A 16800-nucleotide genomic window follows, 5' to 3' on the forward strand; every position below is an offset into this window, starting at 1 on the left:
ACTCGAACCCGCGACCTCTTGTTTGGCAGGCGAGGACGTTACCCCGCCGCCACCGAGGCCGGCAATGATGGAAGTTTCTTGTGCCTGAAATTGTTTTGTCCATGGTGGATCTTTCAAGGAGTTTACTATGTGACCAAGCCACATCACTAGGCTTAATGTAATGGATGTTGATGTTTTTCTTATTATCTCTACAAAATTCATACATCCCATTGCTGTTTGTTATTTGCTGTGCCATTCGTTTAATGGTACCACCTATACCATCACAAGAGGACTTTCCATGGCTTGTGGAAAAAAAAGACAGCATTGCATGCATTCCATAGTCATTATAATGATGGCACAAATTTATAAAAGACTTACAGTTTTTATATTGCCCAGCACATCCATCTGTAAAGTACTGAACCTCTTGGATCATAAGCGAAGTTCTCTTTAAAAATTCTATCAGGTGACGTTGTACTTTCATAACAAAGGCCACATCATGGTTAAGGTCATCAGATATGAAACAATGAGATGAGGTAGTGAGAGTACCATCTTTCTTCTGGTAAATCAAGCTATTTGAACTTCATCCTGAATTAAAAATTAAAATTTTTCACTAAAATCCATTACGATAACTGCCTTTTCATGACTGAGGGTTTCTTTTCTTATTTTAAAAAACGAGGATTGTTTTTTAGTGACGTAATAATGCGGTATCAGTTTATTCATTTTGAGGCATAGAATGTCCGACAGTTCATCAATGGATGATATATACAAGTGAAATTCTGTTATATCAGTGGAAACCCACTGCCTTTATTTCACTGTATCAGAAGGGTCATGTTCACAAAATTTAGAAATGATGATATCCTTTAGCCTGGAAGGATCTGGACAGTAAAAACATTTTCTTAGCATACATTCTGCATTGTTTTTGTCACAGATGATGATATCGATCAACTCCTTATATGTTTCCTTCAATTGCAAGGCACTAATTAGCCGTTTCACATTTTGATGTATGACACAAACACAAACTGAATGAGTCCCAGAAGCACCAGCCATCACACACCATTTTGGCTGAAGTGAACAAAATTTGGAGAACCCAATTCTTTCTTGTGGATATTGCTCTTTGAAGAGCACATGAAGTTCCTTGAGGTCATATAAAATCAACCTCTTCTGCATACAGTAAAACTTTGATTTTACGCAGTTGGAGGGACTGAAATATGGGCACTGTGTAGAATCAAAGTGTGTAAAATCAAGAGTTGGTATTAAGGAGGAGTATAGTTTTCAGGATAACAGTTGCTCATTATTTTTAGAAGGCTTACTTAGTCATACCTTTTTGTACATTTAGTTCTGATTTAAGCCAGAACCGGAACCATAAAAAGTCTCATATGTGAAGTTTTACGGTAAATGAGCACGAAATCCTTTTCAATCGCATCAGATATATGTTTCTCAGATTCAATTACTCATTTGAAGGCAAGAAAATGAAGCTTAATAATCTTATTTACTCACAAGCAACACCACAGATGACATGTTACCTTAAGAGAAACGGCGTTGCATTCCTGAACTATGGTTTCCTATGGTTGAACAAAATGGTTGAATTGCCAGCATTTCTTGCACTAAGATTACTTCTGTTACCTAGGAGAAATTTCGTAATAGTGATACTAAATGCTCGCAGAGATGCTAATTTTCGAAAATATTCTCATTAAAAGCAGTTTTCAGGATATCCATTTACAAACAAATATTGGAGATTGAAGAAATGAGATATCTGAGGATAGTCATCCAAATAAACCCCATTAACAGGGAGCAACATTTCGCTAATACATCACAAAGGCTTTATACCCTGTGGGCCTGGGTTCAAGTCCTGGCAGTTGCAGAAACTTATCAGAGATGGCCCAATCCCTACTTGTGTGTAATGTGGAGAGCACTTCTAGTGGCCCACTCCGTCCATCAGATGGGATGTTAGGTCCTGGTCCCTTTTGAGCTTATCATTACTACCAGGCTAATGCTAACATAGGGTTCCTATCCCCCCAGCCCTTACTTCATGGCGCTATGACCCCAGCTGTCGATTACCTCCTTCCAAATAGCATACCATAGATAATACGGAGCACACAGGACCCGGGATATTCGGAAATTCAGATTTTTCCGGTGTTTAGATCACTTTTTTAAGTGAACTATTTAAATAACCGCGCATCTACCGTCATGCCGCCTGTGATGAATAAAAAAATGATTAATAGCCCGTAACAATTTTCACGCATTAAAAAAGCATTTTGCCATGAAATTTTAGCATTAGTAGATTGAATCTACCAGTTATAGCTTCTCTGTCGGCATTCTTCCGCGAATTCAGCGCCGGGACCTTCGACTCACAAGCCGTGTGACTCATCTTCACGTAATATTTTGCTTCCCCATATCTGATAACAACACGGGAGACTTTTTGTATTTCGATTTAATGGTACTAAGCCATTCCTGAGTTTAAAGGGACTGCCTTATCATTCACGTCTTGATTTTTATTTCAATGATTACATGACGATTGACGACGCGAGTTATTCTTCGAGGGCATAAACTCCCGTTCCGTTAAAAATAAAAGCTTGCCACCTAGCGGAGTTAAGGTAATAGCTATTCTAGTTCCAACCATGTTTAATTTAAACCCACAGACAATGAGATGCAAGTTGAGTCAGTTCTGATAAGCGCGCCGCGCAAGCAACTTTCCCTCGCCTCCGTTCGTCCCGCAGATGTGGGGTTAGCCCACGGAATGAGACAATGCATGCTGCTTTGACCATCGTGTTGAATCACCATCGAATTGCGTCCATACTAGAAGTACGACTATCTTATTTGGATCACCTTGGAAGCCAAAATTTTGGCACGGGAGGATTTTTAACGACTCATTTCGTGTTATATTTCGCTGGGGCGACGGAAAACATAGCGTTGGCAAAATTCTAGAAAACCTTCCGTTAGGGATAGGTATTCCGTAGTTCATAATTCCACGACCTTCTACTGTAATTATAAAAATATGTTATAAACAGCGTCGATCAATAAGTCGAATAATAAACGAAAGGTGATAAAGTTCATATCACGGGCGATCATCTGTCTTAATCAAAAGTAGTTACGCATACACGGCGATTGCCGTGTGTTTTAGGTTTCGATATCCCTCTACGGCGAATTTGAACTAAGAGCGATATTCGCGTTCGTAAAGGAGCCGGAAGTATTAATGAGAGGGCGCAGGGGGAAGCAATTATTAGATTCGCGATGTTTTTAGTTTCAAGCTCAACAGCGCGACGTCATTTCAACCGTTCCTGTATTAATTTTTGCAACTCATGGAGACGAAATAATAACCTAACTTCATATTGCTCCAGTCGGATTTTCAAAACAAGCCGAAAGACAACTGCGTAAAATCAAGATTAGCGACCTCTTTGGGGCTGGGGTTATGCTGCGCGCAAAATCGAAAAACTGCGTAAAATCAAGAAAAGATGTTAAATCAAAGTTTCACCATTGCAATTCCCTATCCTTTCCGGCCACACTTGAGTGTCGCTGCGTAAAAACGAGACTTGATGTAAAATCAAAGTGCGTAAAATCGAAGTTTTACTGTATACCGTATTCCTCCGAATATAGTCCACCCCCCTAATTTTGAGGCTTGAGTTTCGGGAAAATTAAAAAAAAAAATGGGGTTGAATATAGTCCCCCCTTAACTTTTACTACGGTCATTTTTTGAAAAAAGGGGAAATATATTTAAGCAAATATGGTACTCATTCTTACCCACACTGACTTTATCTTTGGCTCCAGGAATCTGTCTAGGATTCTTGTCAAGCTGGTAAAAATTTTTCACCAGCTCTACTGTGGAGTTTGGAAGTGGTTTCCCAGCACATGGTGATGGCATAGTTGGTATTCCCTTCTCATCAAGTAACTTTTTTGCCTGTCTCACAGTCTAGTCTGAAACATGAAATTCACTCATAATCCTTTTCCTAGACCAAGATAAAGGGGCTAGGGTCAACATTTGAATTTTTACCCTGCCAGCTAACTGTTGGCAATTTATTCTTAATTTTAGTCAGCAGGTCATCCAAGTCGCCTGCCTTTCGCTTGATGAGTTGACTGTCACTCTTCATAACTACTTAGATTTTCCAGGGATGGATTCACTAATTTCAATGCACCAGACACTTTAGAAACAATGTGATGCTTAGCCTGTGTTATCTTTCCTTTTCCATATGAGTTCCTACTGTGAGAAGACAAAGAATCTAATTTCAAAGGAGAGCAGTCTAAAGCCTCCAAGCTGCAGTTTGCTTCATCTTATTTTCTATCACTTTCTACCAAAGACTTAACTGATGTAAGTTCTTTATCACTTTCGTCAATGCCATTGGAAACAACTTCACTTTTACTAATTTTGGAAATCCTCTTGTCATACCTACAGCAAATTTTTTCTCCAGGGTTCACCAGGATGCCCGCTGCTCTCACAGACTTACACTTTTTTTTAGAGGTATGGTCCTCAGAAATTTCCTCACAGGACCTTAATGTATGGCAAATGGGTACAGCATTTAAGCTGATAACACTCGTATTTCTTTAAGTAGCAATGAAGATGATGAGAGCACACAGTCAACATTGATGAAATAGGAATATTGCACCGCAGGGCAATTGATTCTCTGTCAGCTTCTGGTAGTTCCTTGAAATAAAAAGTTTTGGTTCTTTTTGTGACATTCAGAACTGTGTTCTTTGCTAACACTGCACAATGCTATCTCTGACATGGCAAGACAGAGCTCAATATGAAAAAGAGATGTTACAATGTAAGCCTAGCTATCAGTCACACTAACATGAGTTACTTAGTCTGAAATTCAACCAGTATATCACTAAGGCAGCACCATATGAATGAGAAATTAATTAACTTCACTTAGACTGAAATTGGAGAAAACTTTCTGATGGCTCTCTTCTGCCTTTACATTTTATACAATACTATTCAGTTACCCATTACCCATGGAAGAGAGCTTAATAGGAATAGTGCTGGAAGCACGAAATTAGCAGTACATTGGGGAGTACATTCACAAGATTGCCTTTGTGTTTCCTACTCTAAGAGTCAGTAGCATATGCTATAGTGAGATAATGTATGATCCAATATTGTTTAATCATGAATATAAGGTTATATCTCCTCTAAATTGTGTAATATCTATGTGCCTTGAAAAAGAGCCATTTTTTTCCCATGAACATGAATGAGTATTTTTTTTACTAAAGGGAACGTCGGACTCACGATTTTTTTTCATCAGGATCTTTGCTCATACATTAATGATTACTTTAAACTAAGCCATGAGTCTGTACTTGCATGGCCTTTCCCTGTGGATGCTGACAATAAAAAATAGTGCAAGCGAGATTTTTTGTAAACTTTATTTTTTTTGCAGCTGAATTAATTCATGCAGTGAATATTTAATGACAATCGCGGTATCATCATGGACCACTTATCTTTAGAAAAAAAATCATGCCTTTTCATCGCACATGAATGAAGTTATGGATTAAAATAAAAAAAATCGCCATGTGTTGCACGTTGCGGCCATTTAGGGGTCACACCCAAATTTCAATTCTCATATTTCATTAACAATTGACAATTGGAGGCTAAAATTGCACACAATTTCTAATTATACCAGAATGTATGACCATGGCAAGTTTCATGAAAATCCGAGACGGTGGGTGTCATTTGGTCAAAATATTGGTTGATTTGACATGACCCTTTATGCTTTGAAAGAGACTTTAACAAATCATACGACCCTAAACTTGGCATTATTTATAGTTAAATATCAATTATGTTAGCGCTAAAGAAATTCCTGTCCATTTTAAAAAACATAATAAAGTAACGAATTCAAAATTTTTTTGTGAGACTTAATCTTAGAAATTTGTGGTCAGTAGTGAATAGCTACTATTATCCACGGATAAGAAAGATATTTGTTTCCAACGCCTACGAAATATTTGCAGCAGCTGGCCTAACTGCTATTTATGTCGCCCTCTATCGCTCAGTGACAGGAAAGAAAGGAAAAAACAAGGGTCTTAGCCTGTTCCCAAAATAACCTACGTAGGTTAACATTTGTAGTTCCTTTCATATTGTCAGGTGAATGTACTATTTTTTAATTAGTTATTTTCGTTATGATTCAGTTACAATCATGAATTATGTAGGATATACATAATTTTCTACCGGTGAATAGTTGAAGTAAATTCTGGCAAACATCTGGCTCTCTGACTGGGTGCCGTGCTCCATCATCTTTGCGGACGTTTAAATTGAAGACTTATTATTCGTCATCAAGGATATTCATGGCAGGTGTGAGATGCCATGTTTATATAGTATGTCTCCCTTCTTTTGTGCTGACAGGAGCAAAGTTCCAACAGGAGAAAGACTTAAGAAGCATCTTACATTATAGGAGAAATAAGGAGAGAGACATTATTATAAGCATTCATTTTTTTCCTAAAACATAAGTGTTATCATTTCTCAACATATTTAGGTGAAGTATTTGTTCACTTGCGTGAATTCTCATAAATGATTCTCCAAATGGTGTACCTTAATCTCATTCAGTTTTCCTGTTTCTTTCTCCGTTGTATTGGAAATTATGCAAAAAAATTATGTTATTGATATAGAAAAAAGATTTTCTTAGTTTTAACGCTAAGAAATAGACGTGCTTAATCGTAAATAAATGGTAGCATGGAAAGGACAAAGCAAATACCGTATTTCTCCGAATATAGTCCCCCCCCCCTAATTTTGAGGCTTCAGTTCGTCAAAAATGCGTTTGAATATTGTCCCCCCCCCCCTTTACTTTTACCAGGGGCATTTTTGGAAAAAAAGAGGGGACTATACTCAGACATATACGGTAACTAATTTCGATTGAAAAATCTGCAGAGAAGAAGAGAGACAATTTATAAACGTAGCACCTCTTATCCAGTAGGTATCAATGGCCATGATGACGATGGAAAAGCCTTCTATTGAAACATCTACAGAAAGGTAGATATTATGCCTCACCCGAACAGAAACCCGAGAAGAATTTAATACAATCATTATTTAGTTTTTTCCTTCTCCCTTCCTCGCTAATATTTATTTCCGTAGTTGGCGAGCCTATTCTTAGTGCTTAAACTAAAAAATTTTTTCTATATCAATGTTACATAGCATCATTATAAATTGGGTGAAGAGTAAAACCCGAAAACTAAAGAAGGCCAACAGATTAAGGTATAATTTTCAAAAGTTTATGAAAGTAAACCAACATTGCAAAATTACAAATCTATATGATATTTATGAAATACAGTGCAACCTCGATATAACGACATCCCACGGTGCACTAATAAACACTCGCTATAGCGAATTGTCGCTTTACCGGAGGTGGAGCAAATAATAGCCAATATACCTGTTGCGAACAGATATACAGGAACAGGAGTGGTGCGGCGACAGATAAACATCTATCCGATAAACGTAAGCATAAATCCAGACGAAAGGCGATGTTTTTTTGCATCACTAAATTCCCTTACTCAAATAACGACTAACTATTCAAACAATTTATAAGCGCCGCACTGAATAAAAATCACGCAAAGCATTGTTTCGTCAATCATTATTTATCGAACGAGAGTTTACCACATAAATTTGAGGCTGAGCACTACATTAACTTCATTTCTAACAGATCGCTAGCAGTTACAGAGGTTAAGGAGTCTTGATGAAAGTCTTCCAGCGGTGAAACACTCGCTATGGCGAGAGCCAACGTCGAAAGGGTCTCGTAAAAACGAATTTTTTAACACGCTTATTATAGGGTCAATTGACGGTGCATCGGCTATCTCTCGTAATAACGGGGGTGTCGCTATAGCCCATACTCGCTTTAACGAGGTTCCACTGTAATAAGCCCAAAACATGACATATTGCTGGCATCATTTGAGTTTGTTTATTATGTTTATGGTAGTTTAATAAAACAAAGAAATAAGCTCATAATTTCAGATTTATGTCCAGTTTTGGCTCAATCTTAACAAATATTAAGCAGATAGCTATTTTTTTAATCCCATGAACATAAAATAATTGATTTATAAAAGATGGCATTTCGTTTAGTTTTCCTCAATATGCGACTCGTGCCTCCTAACTTGACTACAATGATTAGTGTTGATTACGGGATTAGCAAGGCAGGTAGCTCAGCCGTGTCTTTGGGTGAATGGAGTGGAAGGAGGTGCTTATCTACCAAGTCTTACGGGAGCTTGGACAGACTAAAAATTTCTCAAGAAACCACAAAAAAACGAGTCTTAGACAGTAAAATGAATGTGGATAAAAAAGTTTTCCTCTTCATTTCCCCGATATTGGAAAATACTTCTCAACCCTCTCTCCAGTTAGAAACTTGTCCCTGTTGCTGGGAGAGATGAACTATTTCCTTTCTCACAACCTCTAAACATTCGAAGGGGGTTAGTAAGAGTGGGATGGGTATTGCCTAATCGAGGAAGTGGGGGCAGTATAAGGAAAGGGGCTAAAGGTGGGTGGAAGATGGGTGGGTAAAGGGCCTTCAGTCTTGCCTGAGACTGTGTTTGGGGGCCTTGTTTTTTTTACGACGCACTCAAGCTCCGTCACCAGAGGGAGGGGAGAAATGCTAGTGGAGGGGGGTTTGTGATGCGTAAGTTGGGTGTCAGGAAGATCAGCAAAAGGCGGTAAGAGAAAGTAAACAAAGGTTTTGGAAAGAAGGATCTCTTGGAATGGGGGAACGGGGAGGAATGCTAAAAGAACCTGCAAAATAATTAGGTGGTAAATAGAGCCAAACATTTAGGACACTCCTCACTTTCATCATCTTCGTCACTGCTGTCATGTCCAGTCCCGGCTGCTGCTTCTTCTCTACTGTATTTTGTTTGGACACTCGCTAGGCACTGGCTGAAGCCTTTTGCGTATTCTTTCATGAAATTAGTTCGAGCTCATTTTGTACGATTCAGTACTTTCAAGGCAAGAGACAGCTAGACGCCACTTTGTGGATAGATAGCAAGCTGCTGACGTGAAAACTCAATGATAATGCATGGAATCATCAAACCATCGTTGAAATTGGCTATAGAAGAGCTATTTTGCTCTCAATATGGGCTTGTGTTATATCATCGGTGATATCCTTACTATCTCTCCCCACCTCTCGTAGTCGACAACCTCAGGATTTTCCACGACCTTTCCCCTCCGAAATTCAAATCCGCAGGGTATTTCTTACACTCCTACTCCAAAAAAGAAGGAGTGTGAAGAATACCCCGGGTGTAAGAGATAATGTTGGCAAAATTGCTGGCGATATTTTGGAATGGTGTACTTTTACTGGGGTGAGGGAGTTAAATGATCTTCCAGCAAATAGGGAATGACAATAGCTCCTTGTTGCTGGCCCTATCTTAATCACCTTATCTGTTTCAGGTACTCTTGGGTGATTCTGGGAGCAAAGATATTCACATCATTTTTAATACACAAAAAAATTAAGTTCCCATCTTTATTTCCTTTGAATAATTTACCCCTTTCAGACTTTGGACACTTTCAATGCCCATTGGAAACCCCCAACCAAGCCTAACTGCTTTTGTGAACCATCGATTGTTTACCCAGAAATTCTTGAAGTCTATGGTGCGGGGTTTGTGGAAAAGCCTAGTGATTACTATTATTGTGGATTAATTATCATGTGTATCTTTGAATTTAGGTCAAAAAATAGCAAACTTTTATGCCCACGTTTCGGTTATTTGTAAACGATCTTCAGGGGTTTAAGTGAAAAATTAGTGTACAATATTAATACATATACAAATTTAAAGGCTGCAAACAATATTTTTAAAATAATATAATCAAAAAAAGGTAGACACAAGAATTTTGATGTGCCTTATTTTTGCACAGGGTTGTTTATTGATAGTAACTAAGTTATTACCTAACTCGGTTACCATCAATTTTGATTAATTAAATAGATACCCATGATAATTAAAAAATACAGGTCAAGACAAGGAAAAGGCAAATCTAATTATTGTGGATGATTTTATTCCGTTGTACATGCATTGCACGTCGTAACAATGCTTTTTTTCGGTACTGTTGGGACTGCAACTTAGGTTTGTATTTTGTATCATCAAAAAATTATAATGATATTATTTCTTTTATTAATGTTAACAAACCCATGTCTTTGAGACCATGATTTTACTTCATAGCAGTGATAACTTCATAATACCATCGTATGTATTAGTGCTGATTCTATTATCCCATAGTGTATACACTATAGATAAAAATATTTGTTTCTTCTTTTCAGCACAGTTATTTGCACCGCTATGCATCTTTAAAAATTTAGGACTATTGGGTAAAACGGCAGATAAACCTCAATAACAAAAGACAGATTGCAAGAGTGGTGTAGGGTAAGCGTGAGTCTGCCTGAGTGGTTTCCCATTACTTGTCACATTGAGTTGGATGGACAATAGATTTGCCTGGTCATAGAAATCAGGAATAGAGAGGTTAAATCTGTGAATGGCTGCTTTGCAATTGATATTAATGCTGAGAAATTGACTGAAAACTAGGGGAGGGTCAGAGAAATTGAAAATGGAAAGTAGGTATGAACCTTGAGTCTATGCAAGTCTATCCACTGTGAGGTGTACAGTTGACCTAGTTGTATACATCGTTCAGGTGTCATTAAGTGAATTTTATAAAAATGTATTGTATTTTATGGCATATAAGACGCACCCTCATTTCAGTGTCTCACGCACAAGAAAAAATGTCTCTGCAAAGGGGTGGCACCTCAACAACTTAAGTTAGTTCCTTGTGCTTCAGGAAAGCCAAATAGGTGGCACAATGATTGATATAATTGCAAAAAAATGTATTTTTTAAAATAAAAGTACACCATACAATACAATGGTAAATTGAGAATTCAGAAATACTGAAATCTGAATTGAGGGTAAACATCCCCAATTATGAAATAAGACTTCAGTCACTTTCAAAGCCATGAAATCCTTTGTCATAATCACTATCAATGTCTTTAATGATGAAATAATCATCATCACTACAGTTTCCATCATTGCAAGTATCACTGTCTTCAAATACTGCATCAGCTTAAGTCCCTTCAAGAGCATTACTGATGCCACACTTCCTGAAAGGCTTAATAATTATTTCAGTTCTTACGTCGTCCTAAGATTTCTTTAGCCACTTGCACAGTTCTGAAATTGTGGGTTGATTCATTCTACCTGTGGGTGTGAGGTCATGATATGGGTCTCCTATCCACTTGTTGCATCGTTCTCACAAGTTATGCTTCGATGGCTTATTCACTGACACATCCAAAGGTTGCAATATGCTCATCAGTTCACGAGGGATGACTGCTAACATTTCCACTCAGGAGGAAGAGCACCTACTGTTTTTTTTATTATCAACTGTTAACTTATACAGCCAAGCTGGTTCAATATCTCGCTCCGAACCCCTTCGGTTTCACAGAAGCGTTCAAAACAGGATTTCTACTCCACCGTGAAAACCTTAAAACCGTGAATAAGCCATGAATTTTGTCTACCGTGAAAAAACATGGAAATAGCCGTGAAATTCGTCGTAAAACCTTAAAAACCTCTCAAACTTGATTTTAGATCTACGATTGACGGGTCAAAAGAAAAATAGGTCAGTCACTTGCAGATACTGTCCATGAATTTATCTGCACACGTATATTCGAAGCGCAAATATTGGTCCGTGTGTCATGACGACACACTGACCTTAAGGCTGTGATCGGACGACCTTAAACCAAAGTGATCATTAACCCTGGTGAGAAGTCAGACACATCTTCACTTCTCTATCACCCTCCATTTTCTCACTCACAACCTTTAGCCGGCCCTAAATTGTTAATGATAGGCGATGTCATAAGAGCACTTTCATAGCTGCGTTTTGCATTCCCGGCGTTTATCGCGTTTGCTATATTTTTAGTTAACGTGCGGCCAGTGATTTATATGAGATCAGTATTTCTTCCTAAAATGGCTTATTAACAGACCGTGAATTTGACACAATTTAGACCGTGAAAACCTGGAAAAAACTGTGAATTTTATAATTTAGTTAGAGTGGGAACCCTGTCAAAACCATTATACATAATATGTAATATTAGGGATGGTCAGATCGGATGCCTCGGATCCTAACATCCACGTATATTGCCCTTCACCGAATACTTCGGATCTAAATTTGCTGAAGGCATCGGATCTGGATCCAAAATTTTAAATTTATGCTTCAGTGAATGCAGCGTCCCATGAGAGGGAGTGGAAAGAGTTCTGATCCTCCCTTTGCATGCGCCTTTGCACTTCTCATGAACTATTTTGTTTAAAATCTCTCATAGGGGTTATGCAACAGAATTTCAGCCTTGGAAAATTTTGAGGCAAAATATGACAGGCACATAGTATGATTCTTCCCAGGAGATTGAAAAACCATCAGGAGAATCTCAACGCCACAGGATAATAACTACGTCAAAAGTGACTACGTCGCAGATTTATAAAAAACACCCTCGGCCCTTCATCAGCCCATGCCTCTAATATTCTTTTTTCCTTTCCGAGACCACGAAGTCCATAAATCATTATCTTCGAAGGAAAATATTAAGTTACTTGAGAACAATGAAAATGTGTTTCATCCCTACCCCATCTCACCCTCTGACCTTTTTAATCGTATCTGCTTCAATTCTCCGTTCTGGAGAACAAATGCTAGGTGAGCGACTTACTGGACCCGAAGATGTCTTGATAGTTTTCGACAATTGGATGAAAGACGGCGAATGACGAGATTCAAAAAAGAATGAGACCAAATGCGTTGCATTTCCAGCATTATTTAGGTTTTTTTAAGTTCTAACTGATTGAAGCAAAGTCTTTTAGTTACATAAAGAGTATACCAATATTCAACATAATCCAAACAGCAAAATGTTCAAAGAAACAGGCATGGCATCAGCACTGTTAAACAAGAAGATGCGGCCTGGAAACGCCATATCACATAGCTCGCCTTGCTTCGCTTTGATGGCAACGACATCACCAAATAGCAAGATCTGACATGTTCCACCTTGACTCCCTCATTCGCAGCCTCATTGCTTGAAAGATAGAAGGAGCAGGCTACTTCCCCTCCACCTGTCCTTTACGTGCTTCTGCTTCTCACCCTCTTCTCTGCTTCTTCCTCTCATTGAGCGGACATCTCGTTCCATTGCCGCAACTTGTTGCATGTGCCGTTAATGTTGTTCTAAACATTGTTAATTGTGTTGGAGATTGCACAGTTGCATTTTAATTAAATGATATGCCGAAAAAAATGTTTTTTATTGTGTAGAATCATTTTTATTGACATAAAGAGAACCATGTGCGTGCACTGTGGCGTGCAACTATTGCGAGGAAGTGAAAAATCCACCTCACCACAACTCATTTCTGGGTGGAATACAGGTACGCGATGAGAAAGTGACAAAATTTGGGGGAAATGTGAGGAAAATTAAAATTCAGTCAATGGTTTATCCAAACTGTAAAAACCTATTTTCATTTCCAAACGCAAGCGTAAGAGTTAAGATCCTGCACTTATAAAGACATCAGTGTTTTTAAAAAAATTACTTGAAAGCTTAAAAAATTATTTTTAATCCCTAAAAATGTTAAAGTGTGTATGTAAATCTTAATAGCATTCCTTTTAAAGTATATATGCACCCAGAAGAAACTTGAATAATTACTTTGTTGTATAGCAGACAGTTGAAAATGTATTTGGATCCGAAAATATCCGGAGATTCTACACCGAAAATTAAGTATTGGATCCGGGTTTGGGTCCAAAAAAAAAAATCCTGGATCCATCCATCCCTATTTAATATAATAAATAAATACAATTTAATGTCACTTAACTGCGATCTCCTTTGGAGGTGGGAGCTTTCAGCGCAGACTCAGGCCAGTAAGGCAATCCTGAGAAGGTGCGGCCATTAAAAATTCACAACTCCCCTTTTAATCGAGATAAAGTTACAATTCTTTCACCAAAAATAAATTTATAGTTTTATCCAAATTTCATACGCAGCATATGTGGACCTATATCGTAAGATACAAAAGTTAGCAGCCGGTTGATTTGTACCCTGCAAAATTCCAGATTTTTCGTCCGAAAGATATATAAACACACATAAAAATGTTGAAACTGAGTTATGAACAAATTAAAGTTTACCAGTATGGAAAAAATGTACAATAAACATTTCCTGCAAGTTTCAACTTAGTGCTAAGAATAGTCTGCCGGCAAATGGATTAGGAATATAAACTCGGAAAAGTCAAGTTACTAGCTGAGATTCGAGGAAATATTTTGTACAATAATTGTTATAAACAAAATCGAATAACTATTGTCTACACTAAACATAGTGACCCTTTCTGCTTCAGAATATATTTTTAGACTTGTGGAACGAGAAAATTCAAAAAATCACAAAAAATTGTTCCTAGGCATCTGATTAATTGTTCCAGAACTACACCAAAAATGTATAAGAATTTTGTATGTGTGGTGAGCCCTCTATATATACTTACTCTATGATATAATGGAGTCAGCATTTTTTTATTTATGTCGAACCTTCATATGTAAGACACGGGATTTTTTTTAGCTATTATTTTGGGCAAAAAAGGTGCATCTTATATGCTGTCCAATACAGTACTCAAACCCTTTGTTGTTCTCACTTAGCCAGCTCAAACTGTAAACAATTCAAGTTTGTAGGCTTGCCCAATTTCTGAGAATACAGAGGCTCAGAACTGGTACATATTTAGGAAATGTCACAAAATTTACCATGTAATCTCCATCAGATAGCCTTTCATTGACGATTAACTTGTCAGAAACATTATTTTTCATTATATGACACTTCTCCTTTTCAAGGCAGTAAAAATTTTTCTATAAATAATTTCAGCTTATGTATACTGAGGTAAATTTTAAATTTTCACACAGCTTTGTTTTTCTATTTTGATTCACTTCAAGTAACTCAAATTAACTTAGGCTTGTGTGATACACCCTGTCCATTAATGATTCATAGTTCAGTTTTTGATCGAGCCTGACTTGTTGACTACCAACCCCAAGCTGAAGACATTTCACAGTCATGTGTTTAATTTATATTCTATATATTTATATTCAGTCAATTTATATTCTATGTGCCCATCCAAAATATTCTGTGGATTTTATCCATGGCCTCAGCATAAAATAATTGTATGATAATGTTTAAATAATTGCCAATTTTCTGTCTTGATCCAGATCCACACATCTCAAAGTGATGGTACTCCAACGGTCCATGCAGTGCAGACGCTAGCTGAGGTGGCCGCAGCTGCTGGAGGTGGTGGGGATGGAACGACCGGGGTTGCTGTTGATCTTAATAATGTAACGGAGGCAACACTAGGTCAAGATGGTCAAATTATCCTCACGGGTGAAGACGGACATGGTAAGATATTCTTCCTCATCAGATTTTACTTATTTCACTATTCTATTTTAAACATGTTTTATTTCAAAGTTTATTTCTGGTTAATTTTTATGAATTAGTGTGGCTACTAGTAATTAAGTAAGGGAAATAAGTCTTGAAAAAATCCGTGATCCCATACTGTTGTTGACATAAGCTCCTGTAGCCATTTATCCATGCCAACGTCAAATTCTTAGGTGGCACGTGCGGAGTTCATTCTCTTTCCTTGCCTTTTTAAGAAAATATGAATGCTTCTTTCGTCCCCTTTATTGTAGTAGAAGTTTGTATGATAATATGAATAGTATAATGGAAAAATGTTTAGCCCAATTTGGCCATTCATCTCTTGAAACCAGGTATAAATTATGATCACTTGAGAATGACTCATCTCCTGCCGATGTCTTAAAGGTATCTCTTGAAAGCGGTGAAATTTAAGGAATAAAAATAGTTGTATTCAAAATTCTGGTAAATGGAAAACTTTCTTAAGTTCCTTATGTACTAAGCATGTTAGGAAATATCTTAAGATTTGGTTTGGATTTCAGGGATTGTGGCCTGTTTGAATACTTGGCATAGACATTATGATTGGACTGTTAGATTTAAAATGCTGGATACCGTGGAAACTAGCAAAGAGTTAAATTGTTCATTTTGATGGACTGTTGATTTTGATCTTGCTCAGTAAGAAGAAGATTTGAAAATATCTGTTTGTAGCGAACAGTTAGAGCCATTCTGGTATAAAGCATCATTTATCGGGCGTTCTGGGTATATGGTAGCTTGTTATGGTAAAATAAAGTTGTGTGCAGTGTGGTGTTTTAATTTCAAGAAAATTCTGTGCTATTTGTGTGTTAGGAAGTATCTATAATGAACTGTAAGTCAGGTTCCTATTGTCCTCAGTAGCTTGCGCAACTTATTTCTATGGCTATTAAATATTAAAATTTTTTTTGCATTGATCCAAAAGTACTAATTAGGCTAGGAAACTAATTATTTCTTGCCGTCTTACAAGTGCTATTATTGCCTTTTAAAACGCATTGTTGATAGATACCTTTGGTATTGCTCTAGGTCTCTTGTAAGGTCTGTTGAAATACCTTGATACAGTGGAATAGCCCTGTATCAATGCCAAATTCAGTCATTATCTAATCGCAACATTTAATTTCAGTCTTATTTAATAGTCTCTGTGAAGTAAAAGAGAAACTTCCTCTCTAATTTATGTAAAAAACTTATTCATTTACAGCAACCTGTTTTGAATTTAATATTAAATTTTCCCCCCTTTGGGTTTACTATTTATTTTTATACCTTAAACATGAAAAATATTTTCATTGATCAAAATGTGAATTCACGCGAATTGTAACGTACATAATTAATCCACTTAGTTGTAACATTTTATTAATCATTGAAACTGAATTATCTATTTGCGTACCCTGATAAAGCATGGAAGGTCACTTAGCTAGTATCTTCCTTTGTATAAATTAAAATTTTTTTTACCCCTGCAAAATATTTATTTTTCACTGCA

At 37.2% G+C, this 16800-nt stretch overlaps 1 protein-coding gene across 4 annotated transcripts in view; it reads left to right on the plus strand.

The window, feature by feature from the left end:
- Positions 1-16800, plus strand: part of LOC124157905 (DNA-binding protein P3A2-like) — a 48654-nt gene that overhangs the window by 23609 nt on the left and 8245 nt on the right. For all 4 annotated transcript variants that reach the window (XM_046532982.1, XM_046532981.1, XM_046532983.1 and 1 more), the window contains exon 9: positions 15098-15281. In XM_046532982.1, coding sequence (XP_046388938.1) covers positions 15098-15281 — 184 coding nt within the window. The remainder of the gene's footprint in view (positions 1-15097; positions 15282-16800) is intronic.

The sequence above is a fragment of the Ischnura elegans genome, chromosome 4, assembly GCF_921293095.1.
Source record: "Ischnura elegans chromosome 4, ioIscEleg1.1, whole genome shotgun sequence".
NCBI classification, from domain to species: domain Eukaryota; kingdom Metazoa; phylum Arthropoda; class Insecta; order Odonata; family Coenagrionidae; genus Ischnura; species Ischnura elegans.